The sequence below is a fragment of the Crinia signifera genome, chromosome 4 (genome assembly GCF_055691185.1).
Source record: "Crinia signifera chromosome 4, ASM5569118v1, whole genome shotgun sequence".
In the NCBI taxonomy this organism is placed as follows: domain Eukaryota; kingdom Metazoa; phylum Chordata; class Amphibia; order Anura; family Myobatrachidae; genus Crinia; species Crinia signifera.
In genome coordinates, this window is record NC_139220.1 from 185,378,640 (window position 1) to 185,403,859 (window position 25,220).

Here is a 25,220-nt window from a genome sequence, read left to right on the forward strand (position 1 = left end):
CTCAACGGCGCACAAAAGGAGGAGGAAAGGCAAGTGTTCAGCACTGACAAGCCGCGACACCCGGAAGTGACGCGGCAACAGCGTGTATGCGTTCCACTGCAGGTGGAACGCATGCCGACGGGTGATGCTTTATCATTAAGCTAGCTGTACTGACTGGACCGCAAGGCCCCACGGGATGGGGAACGGGTGCTGCTGCATTGCTAGACACAGAATTCCCGATCCGACCAGCACAGCCACCGCAAATCATTAGAAATCGGTACATTTATTTTTAGCCGGTACAGACCGTTAAAAAACGGTACTGTACCGGCTAAATCGGTACACTTGGAGGGTATGTCCATAAACACATATATAATTAAGAAAAAAACAGCCCCCACATTCTGTACACACATACACAAATTAGTGCCATAGCCACACTGGAGCATGTCATTATTTCTCCCTATGCAAGGCACTTGCCTGTTTCTAAAAGGGTGGAGCCGGCAGGAGGCTGGGTGGGTGCTGGCCAGGAGGAGACTCAGACGAGTGCTGTAGAAGACAGAAGGTTGGGAGAAAGGAGAGGAGGGCCAGCCTGTAGATGAGCTCAGCTCATTGGTGGCTGGTCCCAGGGGACAGGCTGGCTAAAGTACGGACAGCAGCTGAGTAGATGTAGATCAGGAGGAACTGTGAGTGTGACTGACTTGACTGCTTCAGGCCTGAATCTCTGCATCTGAGGACACGCTGGGCAGAGGTTCAGAGCTGCTGGGAGAGCACTCTGCATGTCTCCCAGCCGCAAGTTATGAGCAAGTGCAGCATGCCTGCGGCCCCAAACAGCTGCACAGTATTGACCGGAGGGGGGGGGGCAGATGGCACTCTGCACCCCCTGCCCAGCCCAGCTGCAGCTCAGCCTGCTTCCCCTCCTCTCCGTCCCAGCTTTGAGCCCGCCCCCACACAGGCTGTGGAGGCTGTGTGCGCCCCCCGCCCAACCTCCATGTTGACCGCAGGATGCTGTGGTCCGAAGGATGGTGCAAATCCAAAATCCGACCTGGCTTGAAACTGTGTTCCAAATACCAGGTCGGATCCGGGATTTTTGTGTAATAGGGGTATTACAAATTAACCACGGCAAAGTTATAATGATTCCAGATTAGTAATGGCCTAACCTGTTCTTCAGCCACACCCACTTTATATCTGTGAAACTAAATATAGCCAATATCTAATAATGACTATAAAATGTGAGTACAGTGTGATATGAAATAACTACCAAATGATAGCTAGCAATACTCAGATTGTTTTGGCACCAAACATCAATAGGTTTGGATGTATTTTAATCTCAAACTATATGCAACAATGTACCGGCCATTTAACAAGTGCATATCCTTTTGCTGCTTCCGTACACACTTTACGAAGATATGCTGACGCAAATGGCGGCCATGTTGCTCTAATGTGTGCGTAAAGCCAATACAATTTTGAGAAATTCTGCGCCGCTGCGGCGACACCCATCCTTCCTGTGTTGGCCTAGAGAGTGAGCTGCTACCTTGGTCTGAAGGCGGAACTGGCCAGACAGCAGCAGCATGCTGCTTTCATTTCCCTCCTCCCCAGGCAACAATGGCATTGGCATCTCCTCGCTTCACATGCCTGATTACACTCCACAGCCCGTCTTACTGCCGATGACAGGGATACTGCTGATGACAGGGATACTGCTTAATAGCAACATGCCAGGCCATGGCTGTCACTGGCTTTTTCTCATCTACCTGACCCTGGCTAACATAGCATCTTACCCCCTGTACAGTACATGGAGACGGTTCAGCATGCAGAGAGGAGAGCTGACACGCCAACTTGTGAGCCAATAGGAGATTGCGGGCCTACAACCAATCACTATGGCTGCCGGTACACGAGCTCTGATTGGCTCAGGAGCAACGCTGCATTTGAAATGTCCGAGAGCCGCCGGAGGGGTATCACCCCATTGCCCCCCCCCATCCATCCCTGTGACACAAATGCGTAGTGTGATCGCAACACATGCAGTCTACTGAAAATAGCTCAGTAGTAAGGAACATCAGGATTGCATCCATCTTTCAACCTTAAAACCAGAGGAACAGAATCCTTACTTAATAAAATAACTACTAAATTATACATAATAAAACTCATACTATGAAGAACCATATTCTATAGACAAGGAATCTTTAGTATTTTAATAAATGGCAGCATGAGCTACTGTACAGTAAAGCACAATAACAGGCAAATGTATGAATAAATTGCTTACATTCATATTTTTACTTCTATTTAACATACATCTTCATGGGATTTTCCTCCCATGTGGGCAATGTGGACAATTTGTTGATGGTGGTCTCCTCAAGGGGCCATCCCCAGGCCCGGAAGAAAGGAGCCAGGTTCTTATCTACAGCTTGAGAGAACTTCTCTGCCCACAGATTCATTTTATCCTTATTATTATTGCTGACATTTGACACTGTCTGGTAATCAGAGAAAACGCGTTTGAAGGAATCCCAGCCAAAGCCTTCTTGTAGCTAAAAAACAAATAAGATACAAAATAATATTGGATTTACTAAAATGTTACAATTACAATCAATGATGTGTGGCAGGGACATGCAGGGCTGGATTAACGGGGGGCAAAGGGGCAGTAACCCACCTCTAGCTAGGGGTCCCTGTGGTTGGCATGTATTTAAAAAAAAAAAAAAACATTTTTTTTTTTAGCTAAAGGTTTTGTGCATGGGAGTGGGGGTAGTGCTGCAGCTTCACCTATCTGCCAATGTGACAATGATTAATGGTGCTGAGCATCGGGTGTCAAGGAACACTGACTGCACAAGTGTGCAGTGCATTACTAGGAGTTGACTAAAGGCCCCCATACACTACGCGATTTGGCCCCGATTTCACCCAATTCTGGAGGATTGGGACGAGAAATCGGGTGAAATTGGCCAAATTGCGTAGGGTATGACATCTGATCTGATCCGATGCGCGGTCCCGTGCGCATCGGATCAGATCCAGATGTCGGACGGTCTGCACATAAGATTAATCATGTGCAGCCGTCTGGGGGAGCATCAGGAGCAGGCTGGCAGTGGGGACCTGTCCGGGGAGCGGCAGGAGCAAGGAGTGGTCAGGGGAGCGGCACGAGATGTACCTGCAGGCTGGCAGTGGGGACCTGTCCGGGGAGCGGCACGAGATGTACCTGCAGGCTGGCAGTGGGGACCTGTCCGGGGAGCGGCACGAGATGTACCTGCAGGCTGGCAGTGGGGACCTGTCCAGGGAGCGGCACGAGATGTACCTGCAGGCTGGCAGTGGGGACCTGTCCGGGGAGCGGCACGAGATGTACCTGCAGGCTGGCAGTGGGGACCTGTCCAGGGAGCGGCACGAGATGTACCTGCAGGCTGGCAGTGGGGACCTGTCCGGGGAGCGGCAGGAGCAGGGAGTGGTCCGGGGAGCAGCACGAGATGTACCTGCAGGCTGGGAGCGGAGACCGCGGCGCAGTGCAGACTCAGAGCCAAGAGACCGGGGGCGCGGCGGGAGAGTAGAAAGAAATCCTGTTCAAAAGACTGGCGGGCGCTGATTGGCTGGGAACTCAGCCAATCAGCGGCCGCCCAGGCTTTTGAATAGGATGGTTTCTATTCTCCCGCTGCTCTGCGGTCCCCACGGTGAGCGGGAGAATAGAAACCAGAAGCCACATCTTATCAAGCTCCCCTGGGGAGCTGCCGGGGAAGCTCAGGGGAAATCGGGGCTGACTTGTCCTAAGGACCAGTCGCCCTAGTGTATGGGGGCCCTAAGTCCCATGAGACTTTGCAGAAGAGGGCAGAGGCTGAGAGGTTTGTGCTAAGCTCTGATTGGTGGAGCTCATTACATGCTTCTCAGGCCCATGAAGGACAGCAGCAGCAGCCTAGTCATCGGAGGCTTTTTAATCAGAGGCAGCACTGAGCCTGTGAGGAGGTCTCCTACAGTCCTACAGAGTAAGGTGCAGAGGGACAAACACAAGTTTTTCATGTGGTATGTATGTATGTATGTATGTATGTATGTATGTTTGTATGTATGTATGTATGTATGTATGTATGTATGTGTGTATGTGTGTGTGTATATATATATGTACACCATAGTCCAGTGCAGTATAATGTAGAATTCAAGTGCACAATCTGGAGCCTGGTCCCTTAAGGAGGAGACAGGCACTACTGTGGGTTTCCCCTGCACATCTATGGGTCATTCCAATACTATCCTGCTATTTCAGTAACCTTTGGGAAGGACCAGAATGGTTTCACTACTTTCTCATGCATTTCTCCCAAGTTGCATGTTGTAGAAAAGTCACACAACCTCTACGTAACTAACACAATGTGATATATTTCTAACTAGGGGCATTATTCAGCCCTGATTGCTGCGATCAGGTAATTGGCACCCAGCCACAGTAAAATCCCACCCTATGCAAGCCTGTAAATCGATGTGAGCGGCTTGCGAATGGCTTGCAAATATTATGGTAATCGGCGATAAACACAAGACTGGAACCATCGATTGATTTCTCCACTACATGCAGGGCCATTTCTAGACAATTCAGCTCCTCGTGGGAACACTAAAATATGCACCCCCCGCAGACATTTGCACACACCCAAAAAGCGCAGTTGTTTTCTGCAGGTAGTGTGGCGTTGCTGCAATGAGCATGGCTTTTCAGTAATAGACCTTAAACTGACGCAATAGTTGCCTTTACACTATATATTTCCCCACCCTGTAATGCCCCTTGCATCATATTATGGCCCACACAATTATATCCCTGACACCCTATTATACCTATTATACCACACATACAGTAGTGATGCCCGAACAAACTACCTGTTAATTGCAAGTGGTATCATGATGCTGCCACCTCTAGCTGCAGCTCTGAGTCCGAACCACCAATCCCCACGTGGGTCAGAGGTAACGGCACATCCGAGAACCATTGTTTGTGTCTGCTTTGTAAAAAGTCTACTAAACCACTCTCCCAAAATGGCCATTGCCTCCTTTTTCACAAGTGTCTCCTCTGAGTTGGTTGTCATTTTGAAAAAAAATATTTATCTTGCCTCCGGGCAACTGGGATGAATTTATGCCATTGCACTCAAGTGAGGGTGATACAAACAGTACATTTCAATCGCACCTTACGACACTTGTAGCACAGCATTGTCATGTAGGCAAAGATCAGGGAGTGCTATTGGCACAAATAAGGGCACTGCAGACCTACAGTAATCTACTCAACCTCATTCCAAATGAAGAGTAACAATGATAACAAATCATTGGTCATGAATAGGACAGTGAGATCTTGGATTGATATTATTCTGTGGTTTATTCTCTGTCATACCTGAAGATAAGTCTCAAGTGCAGTCCACACATCCCATTGTTCCAATTTAGCTCCATTCCTTAAATAATCCCTTATACGAGCAGCTCTCTTTCTGGGTGTTAAGCATTCGTGAGCGCGATCCCTTGAGATTCCAAGCACTGTTTCATGTACGTATACAGACCATAGGTTGCACGTGGCTTCTGTGGTGTTAGGAGGGAACTCCCAAACATACTGTTGTTGGTTGTGTCCTAGTTCATGTACAGGCCCCCAAATTCCATGTGTTTTAGCATTCTGAAGATTTGTTATCTCTTTGGCTGACTCCAGGTGACACATGATTGGATATCCAGCATGCATCCAACCTGTAGAAAAGATAAGCCATTATTTAAACAATTATATTACTGATGAGAGAAACAATGAGCGCTGCCTCTGTGCTTTTAAATGTTGAATAACTAACCAGCAAACACATTAAGCCTTGTAATTTGTTATTAATGTTTCTACAAATACTTTTCTGCCTTTTACCTGCTGATATCTGCACATCTGTCACAATTCTTTCCGGGCGTAGAAATTTCATAGGAATCATTGCAAGTTCAGATACTGCCATCATAATCTTATCCCACTGAGACAAAAGCTCCTCTGGATCTTTTAATGAGCGGATAGCATCAGAGGGGACAGTAAGGATAATGTTTTCTGTTATGAGCTCAGCCCAAGGTGCTGGATAATTACGAATTGTGTTCACCCAGGATGAAAGGTTGGTCTCTCCTGTTAAAAAAATCAGATCAAATGTATTTTACAATGACGATTTGTCATCAGTGAAAACTATAATTGGTTGTTGAGATAGGAAATTGGTGTCTGGAATACAAAGCAGAGGCCATTCTGGTGCCTGAAATACAAAGCAGAGGCCATTCTGGTGCCTGGTATACAAAGCAGAGGCCATTGTGGTGCCTGGTATACAAAGCAGAGGCCATTCTGGTGCCTGGTATACAAAGCAGAGGCCATTGTGGTGCCTGGTATACAAAGCAGAGGCCATTGTGGTGCCTGGTATACAAAGCAGAGGCCATTCTGGTGCCTGGTATACAAAGCAAAGGCCATTGTGGTGCCTGGTATACAAAGCAGAGGCCATTCTGGTGCCTGGTATACAAATCAGAGGCCATTGTGGTGCCTGGTATACAAAGCAGGGGCCATTGTGGTGCCTGGAATACAAAACAGAAAGCAGAGGCCATTGTGGTGCCTGGTATACAAAGCAGAGGCCATTGTGGTGCCTGGTATACAAAGCAGAGGCCATTGTGGTGCCTGGTATACAAAGCAGAGGCCATTGTGGTGCCTGGTATACAAAGCAGAGGCCACTGTGGTGCCTGGTATACAAAGCAGAGGCCATTCTGGTGCCTGGTATACAAAGCATAGGCCATTCTGGTGCCTGGTATACAAAGCAGAGGCCATTCTAGTGTCTGTAATACAAAGCAGAGGCCATTCTGGTGTCTGAAATACAAAGCAGAGGCCACTCTGGTGCCTGGTATACAAAGCAGAGGCCATTCTGGTGCCTGATATACAAAGGAGAGGCCATTCTGGTGCCTGGTATACAAAGGAGAGGCCATTCTGGTGTCTGGCATACAAAGCAGAGGCCATTCTGGTGCCTTGTATACATAGCAGAGGCCATTCTGGTGCCTGGTATACAAAGCAGAGGCCATTCTGGTGCCTGGTATACAAAGGAGAGGCCATTCTGGTGCCTGGTATACAAAGCAGAGGCCATTCTGGTGCCTGGTATACAAAGGAGAGGCCATTCTGGTGTCTGGCATACAAAGCAGAGACCTTTCTGGTGCCTGGCATACAAAGCAGAGGCCATTCTGGTACATGTATACAAAGCAGAGGCCATTCTGGTGCCTGGTATACAAAGCAGAGGCCATTCTGGTGCCTAGCATACAAAGCAGAGGCCATTTTGGTGCCTGGTATACAAAGCAAAAGCCATTCTGGTGACTGGCATACAAAGCAAAAGCCATTCTGGTGCCTGGCATACAAAGCAGAGGACATTCTGGTTCATGTATACAAAGCAGAGGCCATTCTGGTGCCTGGTATACAAAGGATAGGCCATTCTGGTGCCTGGCATACAAAGCAGAGGCCATTCTGGTACCTGGTTTACAAAGCAGAGGCCATTCTGGTGCCTGGCATACAAAGCAAAAGCCATTCTTGTGCCTGGCATACAAAGCAGAGGACATTCTGGTACATGTATACAAAGGAGAGGCCATTTTGGTGCCTGGCATACAAAGCAGAGGCCATTCTGGTGCCTGGCATACAAAGCAGAGGCCATTCTGGTGCCTGGCATACAAAGCAGAGGCCATTCTGGTGCCTGGCATACAAAGCAGAGGCCATTCTGGTGCCTGGCATACAAAGCAGAGGCCATTCTGGTGCCTGGCATACAAAGCAGAGGCCATTCTGGTGCCTGGCATACAAAGCAGAGGCCATTCTGGTACCTGGCATACAAAGCAGAGGCCATTCTGGTGCCTGGTATACAAAGCAGAGGCCATTCTGGTGCCTGGTATACAAAGTAGAGGCCATTCTGGTGCCTGGTATACAAAGCAGAGGCCATTCTGGTGCCTGGTATACAAAGCAGAGGCCATTCTGGTGCCTGGTATACAAAGCAGAGGCCATTCATGTGCCTGGTATACAAAGCAGAGGCCATTCTGGTTCCTGGTATACAAAGCAGAGGCCATTCTGGTGCCTGGTATACAAAGCAGAGGCCATTCTGGTGCCTGGTATACAAAGCAGAGGCCATTCTGGTGCCTGGTATACAAAGCAGAGGCCATTCTGGTGCCTGGTATACAAAGCAGAGGCCATTCTGGTGTCTGTAATACAAAGCAGAGGCCATTCTGGTGCCTGAAATACAAAGCAGAGGCCATTCTGTTGCCTGATATACAAAGCAGAGGCCATTCTGGTGTCTGGTATACAAAGCAGAGGCCATTCTGGTGCCTGGTATACAAAGCAGAGGCCATTCTGGTGCCTGGTATAAAAAGCAGAGGCCATTCTGGTGTCTTGTATACAAAGCAAAAGCCATTCTGGTGCCTGGCAAACAAAGCAGAGGACATTCTGGTACATGTATACAAAGGAGAAGCCATTCTGGTGCCTGGTATACAAAGGAGAGGCCATTTTGGTGCCTGGCATACAAAGCAGAGGCCATTCTGATGCCTGGAATACAAAGCAGAGGTCATTCTGGTGCCTGGAGTACAAAGCAGACGACATTCTGGTGCCTGGTATACCAGGCATATCCAAACTATGGCCCTCCAGCTGTTGTGAAACTACACATCCCTGCATGCCTTGCCATAGTTTTAGCATTCCCTAATAGCAAATCTGTGGCAAGGAATGGGAATTGTAGTTTCACAGCTGAAGGGCCATAGTTTGGACACACCTGCTGTTATACAAAGCAGAGGCCATTCTAGTGTCTAGTATACAAATCAGAGCGCAATCTGGTAGGGCTGCTTTAACAGTGTGGACCCACAGTTTAGTGCATTTAAGACAATTTGTTATATTTCTAAGGACAGTATATTAAAGACACATTATCCAAAAATGGGATTTTGTCTTGATGTCTATATTGTTTTAATGTTGCTATTGCACATGCAGAATGTAAAATTCATACATTATGAATGGACCGGCAGTAGAATCTTAAGCTATGGGGGGGGGGGTTAGTGTTTTAGTGTTAGGGGTTAGGGGAAGGGTTAGGCTATGGGTGGACAGGTAAGGTTTATTAACTATGGGGAGGGTTAGGGCATAAGGTTAGTCATACTTCCACCAGATTCGATGCAGGAACCATCCGGGCTAGGTGTGTCACCGCTAAACCACCAGAAATGCTTTGTCAACATTTTTAAGATCAACATTTCATCAGTGCTGACAAGATGAATGACAATGTGGTCTAGCCTGTCAACATTATGTATATGTTGACATAATCATATAGGCAAAATTATGAAGGTTGATAAAAAACACAACAGGTCATTGGATCGACATAACTTAGGTCAACAATCAATAGGTTGACCAATATACTGTAGGTCAACAGTTACTAAGTCGACATGGCAATTACTTCAACACAAGCATTAGGTCAACACGGAAAAGGTCAACATGAGTTTATCATGTTTTTTGGTGACCAAATTGCTGGGTGTCCCATTTTCCTCAGCGACCAGCCATGGTTATCATAGTTTAAAGGTAGCTATGTTACATAGCATAGGTTAATGAAGAGTTAATTTCCTTCATACCCATAAAACTTGAACTTGAGCTTGAACTAAATGCTTACCTTTTATAAAGGTTGGAGCCGGCTCTCCTCCATAGACTTCAACTGGAACAATGCCTAGTTGGCTTTTCCCTTTGACAATAACATACAGAAGTCCTCCCCAGATACAGGATATAGTGACCTTCTCACAAACAACATTCTTTCTACAAACAACCACTGGGGCACGGTGCAAATTCTCAGCTGCACTCAAGTCATCTGACTGACAGCCAACCTGGACCTGTAATAATACCAAACAGAAAGTCATTTATGTTATATCCCTTTCTTAGAATTTTTAGAGGCTTTACACTGGGTATTAGTGGTGAGTTCGGGTCTGGTCACCAAACGATTAAGGTTTTTTTCCCAGCAGCCCAGGCTCCCTCTCCCCACCAAAGGTCTAACCAGGCACCAGAATGGCTTCTCCTTTGTATACATGTACCAGAATGTCCTCTGCTTTGTTTGCCAGGCACCAGAATGGCTTTTGCTTTGTATACCTTAACAAGTCCAAGGAGTGTAGGAAGAGGAAGGAGAAGGAAATCTGGCATACCAGTAGCGCACGCAGGGGGGGTTTCTGAGTACCCAGAAACCCCCCCAGGAGTCTAATTGGCCTAGTCTGAAAGCTGAGGGTCCCCTCTTTCCATAGGTGAAAGAATTTTGAAAATCGGCTCTTGGGAACCGGAGATATCTGACTTCAAACCAATGGTCCCCATCCAAGCCTGTTAATTGCTCTTCCCAGTCAGATATTTCAGGTTTTGTCTGACTTAGAGTTTTTCTGAGGGTGTATTCCAAAAGCTGGGACTCTTCCTCTTTGATGGACACTAGTAGCTTGTCTCTACTTTTCCCAGAACTAGAGATATCGGCCCTCCAGCAGCTGGTTACTGCTCCAGCTCCACACAAATGGTATGTAGTTTTATATACTCGTTGGCAGATTGCTCTGCCTCCTGAACTCTGATCCCCTAGTCCCCAGTACCATTTGGTAGGTGGGATTCTCTAGTTTTTAATTCCAAATTTATTTCCGGGAACTGAGATATCTGCAGTCAAGCAAACTGTCCTCCCACCAGAAAATTATGAATAATAAGCCCACTCCACTATACACCCCTCCTCTGCATATTAAACATCCTCTACCACCCTGGAAGTTGTGTATCAGGGTCCCTTCATTCAGCCCGATGCCCCCTTCTCCCACCCCATCTCCCACCATCTGTGCAGTAAAGGGGTAATTAGTGGAAATTACTGATCCAGGCCCTACATGCTGAGTGGTTGATACAATACCTCCTACCACTCGCGGGACACCAAAGCTTCCTCCACCCCTACCGCTGGAGGATCGGTAGGGGCCCCAATACATTGCTATGCCCAGGGGTCTACACTGCTGTTGATGCCCCTGTATGTGTGTGTGTATATATATATATATATATATATATATATATATATATATATATATATATATATATATAGAGAGAGAGAGAGAGAGAGAGAGATTTTTTTTTTATTATTTATGTACAATTGGTCTATCTATAATACTTTAACTGATCCGGCATATACTGGGTCACCTAAGTGTCCATCTCCGTGCTTTGCTCCGCCCCTCTGGAAACCCCCTTCTGAAAATCCTGCGTTTGCCACTGCATACAGTATATTCAGATTCAAACACAATGTGAAAAAGAAAAGGGGAACCAGTGCAAAACCTATGCAAGCCAGGTTCTTCAGGGTTGGCTTCAGGGTAGTCTCCCCTATGGATTTCAGGAAAAGGATTTAACAGGTAAGAACATACATCTCCTTTTTTTTCTTTCATCCATAGGGGACACAGGTTTTATAGTGGATGTCCCAAAGCTGTCCACCTAAGGGAGGGGATGCTGATGCGCTGTGCTGAGAACCCTTCTTTCAAAAGCTGCACCTGTGTCGGCAATGGTGTCAAAAGAATGGCATGTATCTGACTTTAGCTGTGAAAACGTGTGCAGAGAAGCATGGCTCCGGCGTTGCTACTGCCACAGCCAGCCTGCGTGGCCACAGACCTACTTGAGCAGTCGATGTTACCCATTGTCGCATATAGGCTGTGAATGTATATGCATATTGTGAATGAGTTGCAATGGCTCCAGCGGGCGTCTCTTTACAATCCTGGGTGGCAGGTTCTCTTGCTAACATTAGCAGCGTCATAGACATAAAAATTGCAAATGCATTAGCGTTCAACTCTGAATTAGGCCCATTGAGTGATCACCTAAAATTTAGTAGCAATGTCACTAATGAGGACAGTGTTCAGTTTAGCTAAAATGGATAGATACTGTAGGTGGGAATTTCTAGAATATCAGATGTTTTAACAATTAGAAAAAATGTATTCAATCATATTGTTCCACTAAGATCTGCTTCCTGTGCTGCGAGAGGAGGAGCTATAAAGAGTCAATGGAAGGATGAGCAAAGATCTCTTTCACAAATGTGTAAATATTTATCCATCCATAATATTTGCTTTATTTTATCTAATGGGCCTGAATCAGAGGGGAAAGCAAGTCATGCACAGCTGCCATTTCTCACATATTTACAAGTGAAAGGGCTTTCTGAGCTACAGTATATCACTATGGACCTTATTCTGGCTGACTCGCAAGGCTGCGAATATACAGCTTTGTGAGACCACCAGACACATCCCTTTGAATGCCGGGTCTCCCGCCCCCAATTTGCATGCTGTGCTCAATCGCAGGCCAGGGGGAAACTCACACATCTTTTGATGGATGCATATCAAAGTGATTCTCAAGTCTCTGGGTGATGTCAGCTGCTTGCCCGCCCCCAGCGCCAACGTCACCGGGCGAATTCCATGGGAACGCCCATGAAATGCTGGGCGTTCCCATGGGCGAGTCCCATGGCCTGTTTATTGGGTCCTGGTGATTTAATTAAATAATATCGGTGGCCGATATCACTCAATGTGTACACACAATATTGGTCACCTATAACTATATTGGCATCGGCTGGGTCAGCTAGTGTGTATGAGGCTTAATTCTCTCAATAATAAAGTCACTATGGGCGGCAGTGCTGCAAAGAGCTCACAGCCAGGTGCTGAAACACACCCATGACACTCCCATAACATGTACATGACACCTACTCTGTTTACAATCACTTCAGGTTACCTCCAAGTCTCCAGCCTGAAATACCCAAGGATTGCAGACTACTAGTCGAGTCATAGGGGTCTTGTATGCAAATAAAAAACTGGCACCTCTGAATCAGGCAAAATATAAACAGCGATGTTTGGCAAGATGTTACAGTTTGAACATTTTATTGTACAGATTTACAACATCTTTTGCCTAAAATATCTCCAAAAGAGGAACAGATAAGGCATACCTCCCAACTTCTGTGTTGGGGAAATAGGGACACTCCCGCGCGAGCGTCCGAAAAAGGGGGCGGGACGTATGCTAATGAGGGCGCAGCTTATGCTAATTAGCCACGACCTCATTTTCATACGAGAATAGACGCTGTGCGCATGCACACAGCGTCTATTCTATTAGATTGGGGGGTCTCCCAACTGCCACCCCTCGCAGCGGGACAATGCCTGCCGCGGGTGGGACAGCGGGACAGGACCCGAAAATCGGGACTGTCCCGCTGTAATCGTGACAGTTGTGAGGTATGGATAAGGGGCCAGATTCTCTAAGCTTCAAAAGTGATAAACAGCCAGCCAATCAGCTCCTGCCTGACATTTTTCAAACACAGTCTGTGACATGGCAGGTAGGAGCTGATTGGCTGGTTGTTTATCACTCTCCATTTTATCACTTTTGAAGCTTAGATAATCTGGCCCAAGATAATTAGAACGGGATGTACTAAAAGGAAAATGCAAGTAGAAATCTGGCCACATTTCCCATATGTACCAAGCTACATAATGCAAAATATTACAGAGATAGAACCCAGATATTCTTTGTACATTCCCACCTTATTAATGGCGGCATGTACCTGATAAGATGCGTGATAGACTGCATCCCATATGCGATGCTTAGGACATCCTACTATTTTTGAGAGCAGCCACCCAAACCGCAATAACATATACAAACACAGCCATGGCATACAGCACACCTTGAGAGAAAATACAAACAAACAGAAGAGCAATTCCGACAATTACCTGGAGACCTTTCCCCACTGCTGAAGCTGGAAACACAAGTGCTGCTGATGTCCTGGCAGGGAGGTAGAGTCCAGTACTTCTCCATGCATCATTACCTGGGCAGAGTATGAAAAGCACCACATATATTACAGTAATCACTCTGAACAACCAACATGATTCAAAATGATGGTCAATGTAGCTTTCTCTGTACCAGGACAGACTTCTATGGGAAGTTGTACAGCAAAAGTGAATACATGTATCTAAAAGTGTACTTGTGGTATTGGATGACCCAAAGTGATCTAACTGAATTGTACAAAATATACTTGTAGGCTGTTATTCATACATCTTATACATTATTCATCATATATTTGATATATACTCATACTTGCCTACCCTCCCGGAATGGCCGGGAGTCTCCCAAAAATCAGGTCTTTCTCCCGACCCACCGGGAAGATGGGCAAGGCTCCGGCATTCCCCCCCAGAGCCCCCACTCCCCCCCCCCCCAGCCAGAGCTGGGGAAAGAAGTGCCGTAAATCGCGGGTCCTCGGGAGGGGGCGGGACTAAAATGATGCGAATCGCATCATTTCGCGTCATTTTAGCCCTGCCCCCTACTCGCTGACCCGCGAATTGTGGCAGCCTTGTCCCCACCCCCCGACCAGCACATTTTGTTGTCCTCTACGGGAGAAGGGACATTGAAAAGTCGGCAAGTAAGTATATACTATACCCAGATTTGTTGCATCAATCTGTACTGTGACAGGGCGTTTCTGAAAATCAACGCTGTGATCCAAACTATCCATGCAGCTGGCTTCTTGGGCCAGGCACATCATGAAAGCCTCCTTTGAGCTGCTTTTTACTTTACACTTTTCGGGAAAGCATGGAAACCTGTATCCCTGTACAAGTTGCACCAGCTCTTGCTGTAGCAGTGATACAAGAGGGCTGGCTGGCAACTTCATAATATCTACGGCATCTTGTCTGAGCTTTAATAACCAAGAGCTTAGAGGGGGTTTCAGTTTTTTTCCACTTCTCAGTTTACTGAGCAGTTGGCAGATTGCTCTGGGGAAACAGTAAGTCTCATTAGCTGCCTGAGGGTCCAAAGCCTTATACATTCCTGCTTTAACTGTCTTTGGCAGAATGCTAATCCCAAACTTGTTGAGAATTTTATTTCCTGGATATTGAGAAAGTACATCTGGATTGGAATAGGACCAGTACCAGGAATGGCCAGCAATGAGCAGACCTCCTCCCTCTGTCACAAACTGCTGGATTTGTTCTGCCTCCCTGTCACTGTATGACGTACAGCAATATACACTGAGTCCAGGAACCAAATCTGATGCTACACAAGGTAATCCTTCATTCTGCAAAATGTGTAAGAGACCTCCCAGTTCCTTATTAATCCCAATCATGCCCTTTCTACCCTTGTCTAGCCATGAAATAGTATTCAGAGAGAAGGTCTTAAGCTCAGGTTTAAACGGGAAACATTCATGAGACTCCACAACAACACGTCCTCTGCCATAGAAGGCAGCTCCAAAAAAGCATTTATAGTCATCAGTGATCCCAACTGGAAATGCCAATGGCCCATGCAGCAGAAGTTCTGAGGGAACGCTCTGACCACTGATGTCCAGATCGGTAATGTCTTTTAGAAGAAACTTTAAGTCCACTGAGAAATCCACACTGTGAAAAAAAAAAAAAAAGTAAAAAATATCAGCACTGTAAAAAATCAACAAGAAATAAGGTACTTGTGTATTATCTGGGCGCCCGATTTTGTCATCGTAGGGCATTGTACAACCAAAAATCGTCGCATGCATTGACCCAATTTTTAATTGTACATGCACCCAGATGCCTGAACCCTAGGTTAAAAGCCCCCCCAGACCTGATTTTTTTACTGTACACCCACCCTGATGGGTAATGACTATGTTAAATGGCCCCCCATTGCTAATGCCACCCCTCTATCAATGCCAACCCGAAGTGTGACGAGCGCAGCGAGTATGCATACCCCGACCTTTTCATACCCTCACTATCCACGTCGGCGTGGAGTTGATTTTATATAGTGTGGCGAGCGCAGCGAGCCACCGAGCCCGAAGCGTGGCGAGCGCAGCAAGCCCCGCGCGGGGACGCGGATTACTTCACATATATTCCGCGTCCCCTCGCGGGGCTCGCTGCGCTCGCCACGCTTCGGGCTTGCCACACTATATAAAATCAACTCCACATCGAAGTGGATAGTGGGGGTATGAAAAGGTCGGAGGACGCGTATCGTTGCCGCTCGCCACGCTTCAGGTTGGCGTTGATAGTGGGGTGGCGTTAACAATGGGGGGGGGGGCATTTAACATAGTCATTACCCATCAGGGTGGGTATACAATTATGTGATGCAATATATCGGGCTCCCAGATAATACACAAGTACCAGAAATAGGGGCCTTGGAGAGAGAAACTAGACAGCAATAAAGTTAAAACAATTAGCTTCTAACTGCCATGTTACAGGCTGTGTTTATAAAATGAAAGACTCTGGGGATATGGTCACTAGTTCTACAAAAACTAGATCGACAATAGATTAGAAGAAAAAAGATTTCATTCAGCTAGTAGAAAGAATTTCTTTACGGTCAGAACAGTCAAACTCTGGAACTCTCTTCCCAGAGAGGTGGTAACGGCTGGCTCATTAAATGCGTTCAAGGCAAAGTTGGACAAACATTTACTGGAGAAAAACATCCATGGGTACAAATAAGAAATATAATTTGTCTGTAAAATACCAGAACCAACCAAATCAGCAATGGATATCTATACCAGGTTGAACTAGATGGACGCAAGTCTTTTTTCAGCCTTACCTACTATGTAACTATGTATAAGAGCATTAGGTCGACACAACTAAGTCAACATGACTGAAGGTCAACATGGGGTTAGGTCAACATGGCCATTAGGTAAACATGGGGAAGGTCAACATGGACTTTTTTTGAGCCGACATGTGTCGACAGGTGGTATTTCATGCACTACCATCCACTAGGGTGTGGTAAGAGAATAAAATAGTGTGCCAGCATAGCGAGCCATGCGAGGGGACACAGTGCATATTTTAGTGCGAATGTCGATGGTGTCAACATTCGGGAGAAAGGGGAAAACCCATTGTCGACCTTTTGACTGTTAATCTTCCCCATGTCGACCTAATGACCCTGTCAACCTAACCCTATGTAGACCTTCAGTCATGCCGACCTTCATGCATGTCGACCTAGTTGCTGTCTATCCAATGATCCATACTCTACTCTGGTTGGTTTAAATTTCGCTCTCCAAAGGCCAGATGTACTAAGCTTATAAAGTGATAAAATGGAGAGTGATAAACCATCATCCAATCAGCTCCTAACTGCAATGCTAAAGGCTGTGTTTAAAAAAATAAAAATTAGGACCTGATTGGTTGGTGGTTTATCACTCTCTGTTTTATCACTTTTCAAGGCTTAGTACATCTTGCTCCCAGTATTATTACAAGACAATGGAACATTGACATCTCCCATCTCCTCTTCTGCTGAGCTGCAGCCCGGAGGTCCCGGAGCGCAGGCTTCTTCAACTCAGGATGCCGGCGGCCAATTAAAATGCATCACCAGCTGGTGAGCCAATCAGAGCTTGAATACCAGCAGCCACTCTGATTGCCCCAAAAGCCAGTGCAGCATTTTAATTGGTCGCCGGTGTCTTGGGTTGAATAAGCCTGCGCTCGGGGACCTGCTTTGTTTAGCACACTGAGCGCATTGCAGCGGAGGCAGTCGGGGGGTTGCGGTGGGCAAAATGAGCTGACCGGGCCCTTACAGAGGCCGGGGCCTGGGACTGCTGTACCCACAGTACCCCCCTATTAGCGGCCCTGAATTGAAGCAGATATTTTCAACGTTTTTATATAAAACAAGTATTATTTATATTGTCAAAATACTTTTGTGGATATGTAGTATCCTGTAAGCTTCTATAACTGAGCTTTGAACTTTTTGTCACACGAAAGCAATTAATTCCAAACACACTGGAGCATGTCCTTGCAAAATTTGCAACAGTTCCTTTAATGCGTTGCTTCTGATTGTTTTCACTTACAGAAAGTGAAGGAACAAAAAAAAAAATCACATTTGGAATGAAAGTTTTTAGGGTACTTGTGTAGTGAAATCGCATTACATCGCATGGCATTTTTTCGTGCCGTGCAATTAATGCGATTTGATGCGATGCGATCTCACTAGTTAATTTATTCACTGCACCCTGACCGCCCGTTGCATTGCATCCCTAGCAAAATCGAATGCGATTTGATTTTGCGTGCATTGCGATTTTGCACAACACCCCCAGTGTACATGTGTATGTGATGCAATGGGAATTAGGACACCCCCACTATTCACACCAGCCCGAAGCATGGCGAGCGCACGCGTTACACGTCCTCCCGACCTTTTCATACCCCCACCATCCACGTCGGCGTGGAGTTGATTTTATAAAGTGTAGCGACACTGAATACATGTAAAGTAATCCGCATCCCCTCCCCACGCTTCAGGCTCGTTGGCTCGCTGCACTTCCCACACTTTATAAAATTAACTCCACGCCGACGTGGATAGTGGGGGTATGAAAAGTTCGGGAGGACGCGTAAGGCATCCCCTCACAGGGCTCGCTGCGCTCGCCACGCTTCGGGGAGACGTGGATAGTGGGGGTGTTTTAGGAACACATTCACACCTGCCATATGATACATCTGACACAGTAATGACGAAATGTGTTAACAGCTAACCAGAATTTACTTAATAAATAATAATTAAATATCATTTTAAATAATTAAATCACAAAGAAAAAACTTAATAAGAGTCACTCTGCCTGAATCAGCAAAAGTGCGTGAAGAATACGCTGAAATGCGTTATCAGCACCCAGAGTCTTCCGCCAGATGAATTCCTGCAGGTAGGACTCTAAATGCTGGCATGTGGTGCCTCTTTGGCGCTTGTTGCGCCATTTGCAGGAGCCCCAAAGGCGCTCAATATTCTGGGTGTGAACACCTGTGTCTGGGTCCACAAAGTTAAAATGATGATTAACCCGAGCATGGTGATATCCGGCCTGTTCCAGCTGCTCTGTACTATAGGCCCGCCAGCAATCCAAGTATATTGTTGTGCCCGGCTCGATGAATTCATTGATGGCGGCCATCTGAGTGCTGGCATCCTGTGTTTGCACCTGAGTTACGAAGCACTCATCAGTTTTCCCTGAAATGCCTCCAAAGATCCATTGCTGAGGCAGCATCCATCCAACATTGCTTTTTCTTTGGACGAACAGACTTTCATCCACTTCCACAATCATACCGGGACCATCAATACGCCTCTGGGGCTGTGCCATAAGGTCCACGGTGCAGGCCTCCCGCATCCAATGGTTGTAGAGGACCGCAGTTTTATTGGACAACTGCAGTTGTTGCTCACAGTAAGCAATAGATGTCAGCTCCTCTGCCCAGGAATAGATGAATCTGAGGAAGGATAAACGGCACCCTGGGAACCAATGCGCCGCTCTGAGGCTCACCTTCTTGTGACAGGATTTTATATGGCACCGCCTCATGCACTCTTTCACAGATAAGCGCATAGGGTGCCCGTTAATGCAATTCTGCATGACAGGCAGCAAATTGTGCTGCTGAAAGAAAAGAACACCCTCCTCCTCTGTCTGCGGCAAGGTGAACATAGTTGTGACAGGTTCTGCAGCCATTTCTGTCACTTCTTCTGAAGCTCTCAGTGATGCAGCCATTCCTGTCAGTAATTCACCTCAGACTGACACTACCCTACTTCTGACTGACTACGCAATTTACGTTGCCTACGCTGATTCTGACTAGCACAGTACCAAATTAACTATGGAGATCGCATTGCATCAATGGCACGCATCGCACTGCACTAAAACAGGACATGCGATGCAATGCGATTTCAGTACGCTAGCGTATGTATGCTAATTGGGCACCCTGATAATACACAAGTACTGTTTTTAGCATTATAAGCTATTTGTGACATCAACATCATGTGGCGTGGCAAAATGGCCGCATCTCCCGTAAAGGAGGATTTCTGTGTGCTAGAATAAAATCAATTCAGGAGGTAATAAAATTAGATTAGGATGTCGCTTCTGCAGAGTGATTTAAATATACTGGAGGATTGGGCAGCAAAATGGAAGATGAGGTTCAATATTGATATATGTAATGTTATGTATTTTGGGACCAGAAACATGCAAGCAATTTATAATTTAAATGTGGAAAATCTAGAGGAATCGTTTAACTCCTTGAGTGGTGGGTTTTGCTGGGGCAGGACAAACCTAATTAGTTCACTTGTGATTCTGTGAGGAGACCTGCAAAACATGCACTGTGTGGGGTCCCGAGGAACGAGTTTGAGAACCTGTGGCCTATTAAATTGACAATTGCGTTTGTGGGTCTGGTTACAAGTGGGGAAGGGAGGTATTGCCACAAGTGGGGTGGTGGAGACCATGAGTGTAGCACCCCACTGCAGGGTTGCCCCTTTTCCCAACTTTTATGTCTCTTGATTGCAGCAAATGCTGCCTGCAGAACCCCTTCGCTGTGACCAGGGCTGTGAGGGGTTAAACCAACCTGGCCAGCACTAGGACCCAGCAGCCACCCTAACCTGCAATCCTGTGAGGAGAAGCCAGCCAGGGATGCAGGAAGGAGAGGTGAGAGGTCAGCCAGGCAGTGTGACAGGAAGAGGGGAGAAAGCCCAGTGTCAGAGATAATAGGAGTGTGCTGCCTAAAGACAGAGAAAGAGTGTGCTGCAGGAAGAGGAAGCACTGAGGCATGTGTGAAAGAAAGTTGAAGAAGGCTGTTGTCCCAAGTGTGAGGAGAAGGAAGAGAGAGAGGGAGCACACTGCAGCACCCAGCAGAGGGGCCAGACAGCATGAAGCAGTATAGCCATTGATCTATGTGGCAGGAGCCAGCAACACCCAAGGTACTGATTCAGTCCCCCTGTGACAGCATCTGCACCCTTGTAATACCCAGCAGGGGAATCCCATACCTCTCTGTTATCCCACATCACCTGCACCCTTGTTCCTCCAGCGGGGCCGCCGTGCACTACCCCCCTCCCTGCCACCCACCAGTCCTCAGGGTAACCAACACCAAGGGGGAAGCCATTACCTCACTGCAGTGTCAATTAACTATTCAGACTCAAGAGACACTTAGGGCCTGGAGAGTGACAAGCCCTTGTGAAACTTTTCCTGTTAAGGCCATTATTAAAATAAGGCTATCCCTACAGCCTGCTTGCTGCATTTACTACAGGAGGTTACCCCAAAGGGAACCTGCCTGTCCCTCCACTGAGGACCGTTTAACCCTTTCCTGTGAGTTATCCTGTGAGAATCTGGTGATTCGCCAGCAGGAGGGAGGCCGGCTCCATCTGTAATTCTGTCAAATATTCCTTATGTCATTTGTTATTTACTATTGAAACCTTACAGCGACCAGCGTGTTTTCGTAAATAAATTACTGTCGCTGCTAACTGTAGTAGTGTTGCGTTTGTGGGTCCTCCTTGGGTTGTGCCATCCACTGTCACAGTTTCTTCCAAGAAGAGGCCGTGAAGATCTGAAGCCGGAAACTCCAGAGTCAGGTACGCCATTGCACCACACCGTGTCAGGGGCATTATCACATGAGCATGGAAGGTGACATAAGCATGTGCACTAGAATACTACAAGGAAGGGGGTTATTTGCATCAGGTGCCACCGGGTGGGTGACAGCAGGAGTCTGACTGTTGCTCACAAACTCCAAATCTGTAGCTGAGTGACTGACAGTTTCTCAGTCTGGGCTCTAGGGGCATGGGCACATTGGGAGATGTGTTGCACTACTGGGTAAATCCAATGAGGAACTTCAGAGGGGTCAGAGGAGCATGTGTTGATCTCTGATTGGAGGAGCCCATCACAGCCTCCTCTTACCTGCAGCAGCTGTCTCATGGAAAATATACAGTGAGAGCAGAACAGAAACAGGTACTTGGAAATGGGGTGGGGTTGAATAAATAGGGGTTATTGGTATAGTTGAGGAAAGTTTATAATTACAGTCAGTTGTGCATGGGTTTTATTATGATGGTCACTGATGAAGGAAGATTGAGAAGATACTGCTTTTTGTGGAGAAGTTACATGAAGGTTTTTTATTAAACAGATGTACAGTAATGGAATTGTGGAGATGGGAAAGGGGCTGCTGTAATCATTCTGAAGTACTGTAATGATTTTTTTTAGAATATTTTTTTTTAAGATGAGAGGATAATATTGTGCGGCAGTCTCAAAAGGGATGCAGTCACTTTCCCGGCGGTCAAAATCCTGACGCCGGAATCATGACCACCGAAATCCCGGAACTTTCTCCCTATGTTGGTGTCCACGACACCCATAGAGGGAGAATAAATTAGTGTGCCTCGCTACACTCGACACCGGGCCCGCTGCATGGGCCCCCCCTCCCTGTCGGGATTTCGGCGGTCGGGATTCCGGCGTCTGGATTTTGACCGCCGGGATTCCGACCGCCTGGATTCCGTACCAGTTCCTCTCAAAACTAGTGTGAAATAGTAGTCATTCACAAGCTCTGTATAATATTGTCATCCTCCCAATGTTCTCTGTATAATAAGATGGTCAGTGCTATTTGTATTATATGGTGGTAAGTGCTCTCTGAATGTCATTAACATACCTGTTGTGTAAAAATGTCTCTGCAACTAGTTCCCAACATGACCCATTCCAAGAGGGACAAAATGCTCTGCTCCTGGACTTCCCTGTCAGTAGCAGTTGCAGAAGTGGGACTGCACAACTGTCCAAAATTCAAATAGGGAGCCACACCTGCCAGTGAGTCCATGGGGGGTATGGAACGTGCCGCTGCTATTTCCGACGTGGGAAATAGCGGCGGCTCCATATTCAATTCTGTAATTAACGACAGCATTGATGCGGGATCACGGCAGAACGGACCCGACTTCAGAAGCTGTCGGGCCCATTCTGCCGATAACGGCTGTGGATTGTCGTTATCCGGGCCGCAGATCGACAATCCACGGCCGTTTTTGCGGTCACGCCCCCTTTGCGCCCATCAGCAGGCGGGACATTGAATCCCGTCTGTCATTATGCGGTCGTTCTGACCACAAACGGGCCAGGATCACGGCTATCGGTTATGATCGACAGCTGTGATCCCACATTGAATACCCCCATTACTGTTGTGTTTGGGGCGGCAGTTGGTTGGGCTCCCCTTCCTAAATTTTGGACTATGCTGCAGCCCTGCAACTGCCACTGGCATAGAAGTCCAGGAACAGAGCATCCTGTCCCTCCTGGATTGGGTCATTTTGGGAGGTATTTGTGGTGTGGTCACAAAAATGCTGTTTTGGGAGTTTTGTTTGTTTTTGGGGGTTTTGTTGAAGTTTCTAACTGTTTCCAGTTAGAAACTTCACAAATAAATAATTGTGCTACAGTAATTGACCAATGTTGGATTACTGAGATGGCCAAACAGGGCTTTAGTTGGTCCAAAAGAGCAAATCTTTGTTCAAAGGTAAATTATCATCGTCATCTTTTATTTTAATGTTAGTATGATATTTTCCACTTAATTGCATACTGTAGCAAAAAATGATCGAAGTTCATTGTCATTTGTTTTCCTCCTCTTCCTCACGTTAACATAATATCACTGTCACTGTCTTTTCACCCTGGCTAACTATTAGTAACTGCGACTTACTGTTCCAACATTTTACTTGCCACCCACCTGACCCTACTCAAGTCATCTGAGAAATCAAGTAAAAGATACCCAGATGTGACTGAAACTACATTTTGAATTGTAAGTTTTGGTACGCCCATAAAATAAACCGTTATATGTGTCTATCATCCCTAATTTTAGTGAGTTAAAAGTACGTCCTTTTCTCCTATCACCGGGTGAATTTGGTAAAGGCTAATAAATACCCTAGAGCAGGCATGTCAAACTCGCTGGCCGCATGCAGCCCCGGCTGCCTACTTTTGTGGCCTGCAGGATCAAGGGCAAAGCCCCTTTCCGAATGCTGAAGCCAGGAGAGTCTTCAGAAGAAAATGTGCGGTAATACTGCACATTTTCTTCTGAAGCCTCTCCTGGCTTTAGCGTTCCGAGTAGTGCATTGCGCGGGTGCACGGGTGATGTCACAGTGCAGGGCTGAGGGCAGAGGCGAGAAGACAGGTGGAGGCGAGCGGCTGCATTGAGAGGGGTCAGAGCGGCCCGAAGTAACCCCCTTCCGGTGGCAGCAGCAGAGAGCAGTGCCAGCGGTAAGATGCCTTATGGGGGCATATGTGTTATCTGGCACCGTGGGGGCATATGTGTTATCTGGCACTGTGGGGGCATGTGGCATCTGGCACAGTGGGGGCATATGTGTTATCTGGCACACTGGGACCTGGCACACTGGGCATCTGGCACAGTGGGGGCATATGTGTTATCTGGCACAGTGGGGGCATATGTGTTATCTGGCACAGTGGGGGCATATGTGTTATCTGGCACAGTGGGGGCATATGTGTTATCTGGCACAGTGGGGGCATATGTGTTATCTGGCACCAAGGGGGCAAATGTGTTATCTGGCACCGAGGGGGAAATCATGTGTATCAGGCACTGTCGGTGGTGATATATAAAGAGGAATAACGGCCCCTGGCACACACTGATATATATTATTATTATTATTATTATTATTATTATTATTATTATTATTATTATTTATATATAGGGGAGAGGGGACCACACAGTTATATATGAAGGGGTATAACACAGCTGATATGTGGTATTGTTATTATATAGCCCTCCAGCTGTTGTGGAACTACACGTTCCAGCATGTCCTGCCACCGATTTTATATAATGGATTGCTAAAACTGTGACAGGGCATGCTGGGACATGTAGTTCCACAACAGCTGGAGGGCCATGAGTTTGACACTGCTTGTAATTTATGGTGTGTTAGGTGTCAGCTGACATTCCCTGTGTCAGGATGCAAATTTCGGGCACATTCCCTGTGTCAAATGTGAATTTTTACTCATTCCCTGTGTCAAATGTGGATTTTTTTTTTATTAATTCCCTGTGTCAGAATGTTAATTTCAGCTTATTCTCTGTGTCACAATGTGAATTTTGGCTTATTCCCTGTGTCAGAATGTGAATTTTTATTCATTTCCTGTGTCACATTGTGAATTTTGGTTTATTCTCTGTGTCAGAATGTGAATTTTTACACATTCCATGTGTCACATTGTGAATTTTGGCTTATTCTCTGCGTCAGAATTTGAATTTTGGCTTATTCTCTGTGTCAAAATGTGAATTTTTACTCATTCCCTGTGTCACAATGTGAATTTTGGCTTATTCTCTGTGTCAGAATGTGAATTTCGGCTTATTCTCTGTGTCAGAATGTGAATTTTTACTCATTCCCTGTGTTACATTGTGAATTTCGGCTTATTCCCTGTGTCAGAATATGAATTTTAGCTTAATCTCTGTGTCAGAATGTGAATTTTGGCTTATTCTCTGTGTCAGAATTTGAATTTTGTACTCATCCCCTGTGTCACAATGTGAATTTTGGCTTATTCACGGTGTCACAATGCGAATCAATGTGAATTTTGGCTTAGGGGGTATTCAATGTCAGAGTCACGGCGGTCGAGCTTGCTCGACCGCTGTGACCCAGTCCCGTTCTCGGTTAGCTCGACCGAGAACACGCAGGCGGGATTCAATGTCCCGCCTGCCGGGGAGCGAAAAGG

The 25,220-nt window shown here is 46.5% G+C and overlaps 1 protein-coding gene across 1 annotated transcript in view; it reads right to left on the reverse strand.

Moving 5' to 3' along the window:
- Positions 1-2,120: 2,120 nt before the first annotated feature.
- LOC146074739 (TRPM8 channel-associated factor homolog) overlaps positions 2,121-25,220 on the reverse strand; it is a 38,628-nt gene continuing 15,528 nt past the window's right edge. The window contains exons 4-9 of the mRNA XM_083183182.1: positions 14,309-15,252; positions 13,606-13,700; positions 9,546-9,759; positions 5,792-6,031; positions 5,294-5,631; positions 2,121-2,495 (exon numbers count right to left, since the gene is read on the reverse strand). Coding sequence (XP_083039308.1) covers positions 2,250-2,495; positions 5,294-5,631; positions 5,792-6,031; positions 9,546-9,759; positions 13,606-13,700; positions 14,309-15,252 — 2,077 coding nt within the window. The 3' untranslated portion in view covers positions 2,121-2,249. The remainder of the gene's footprint in view (positions 2,496-5,293; positions 5,632-5,791; positions 6,032-9,545; positions 9,760-13,605; positions 13,701-14,308; positions 15,253-25,220) is intronic.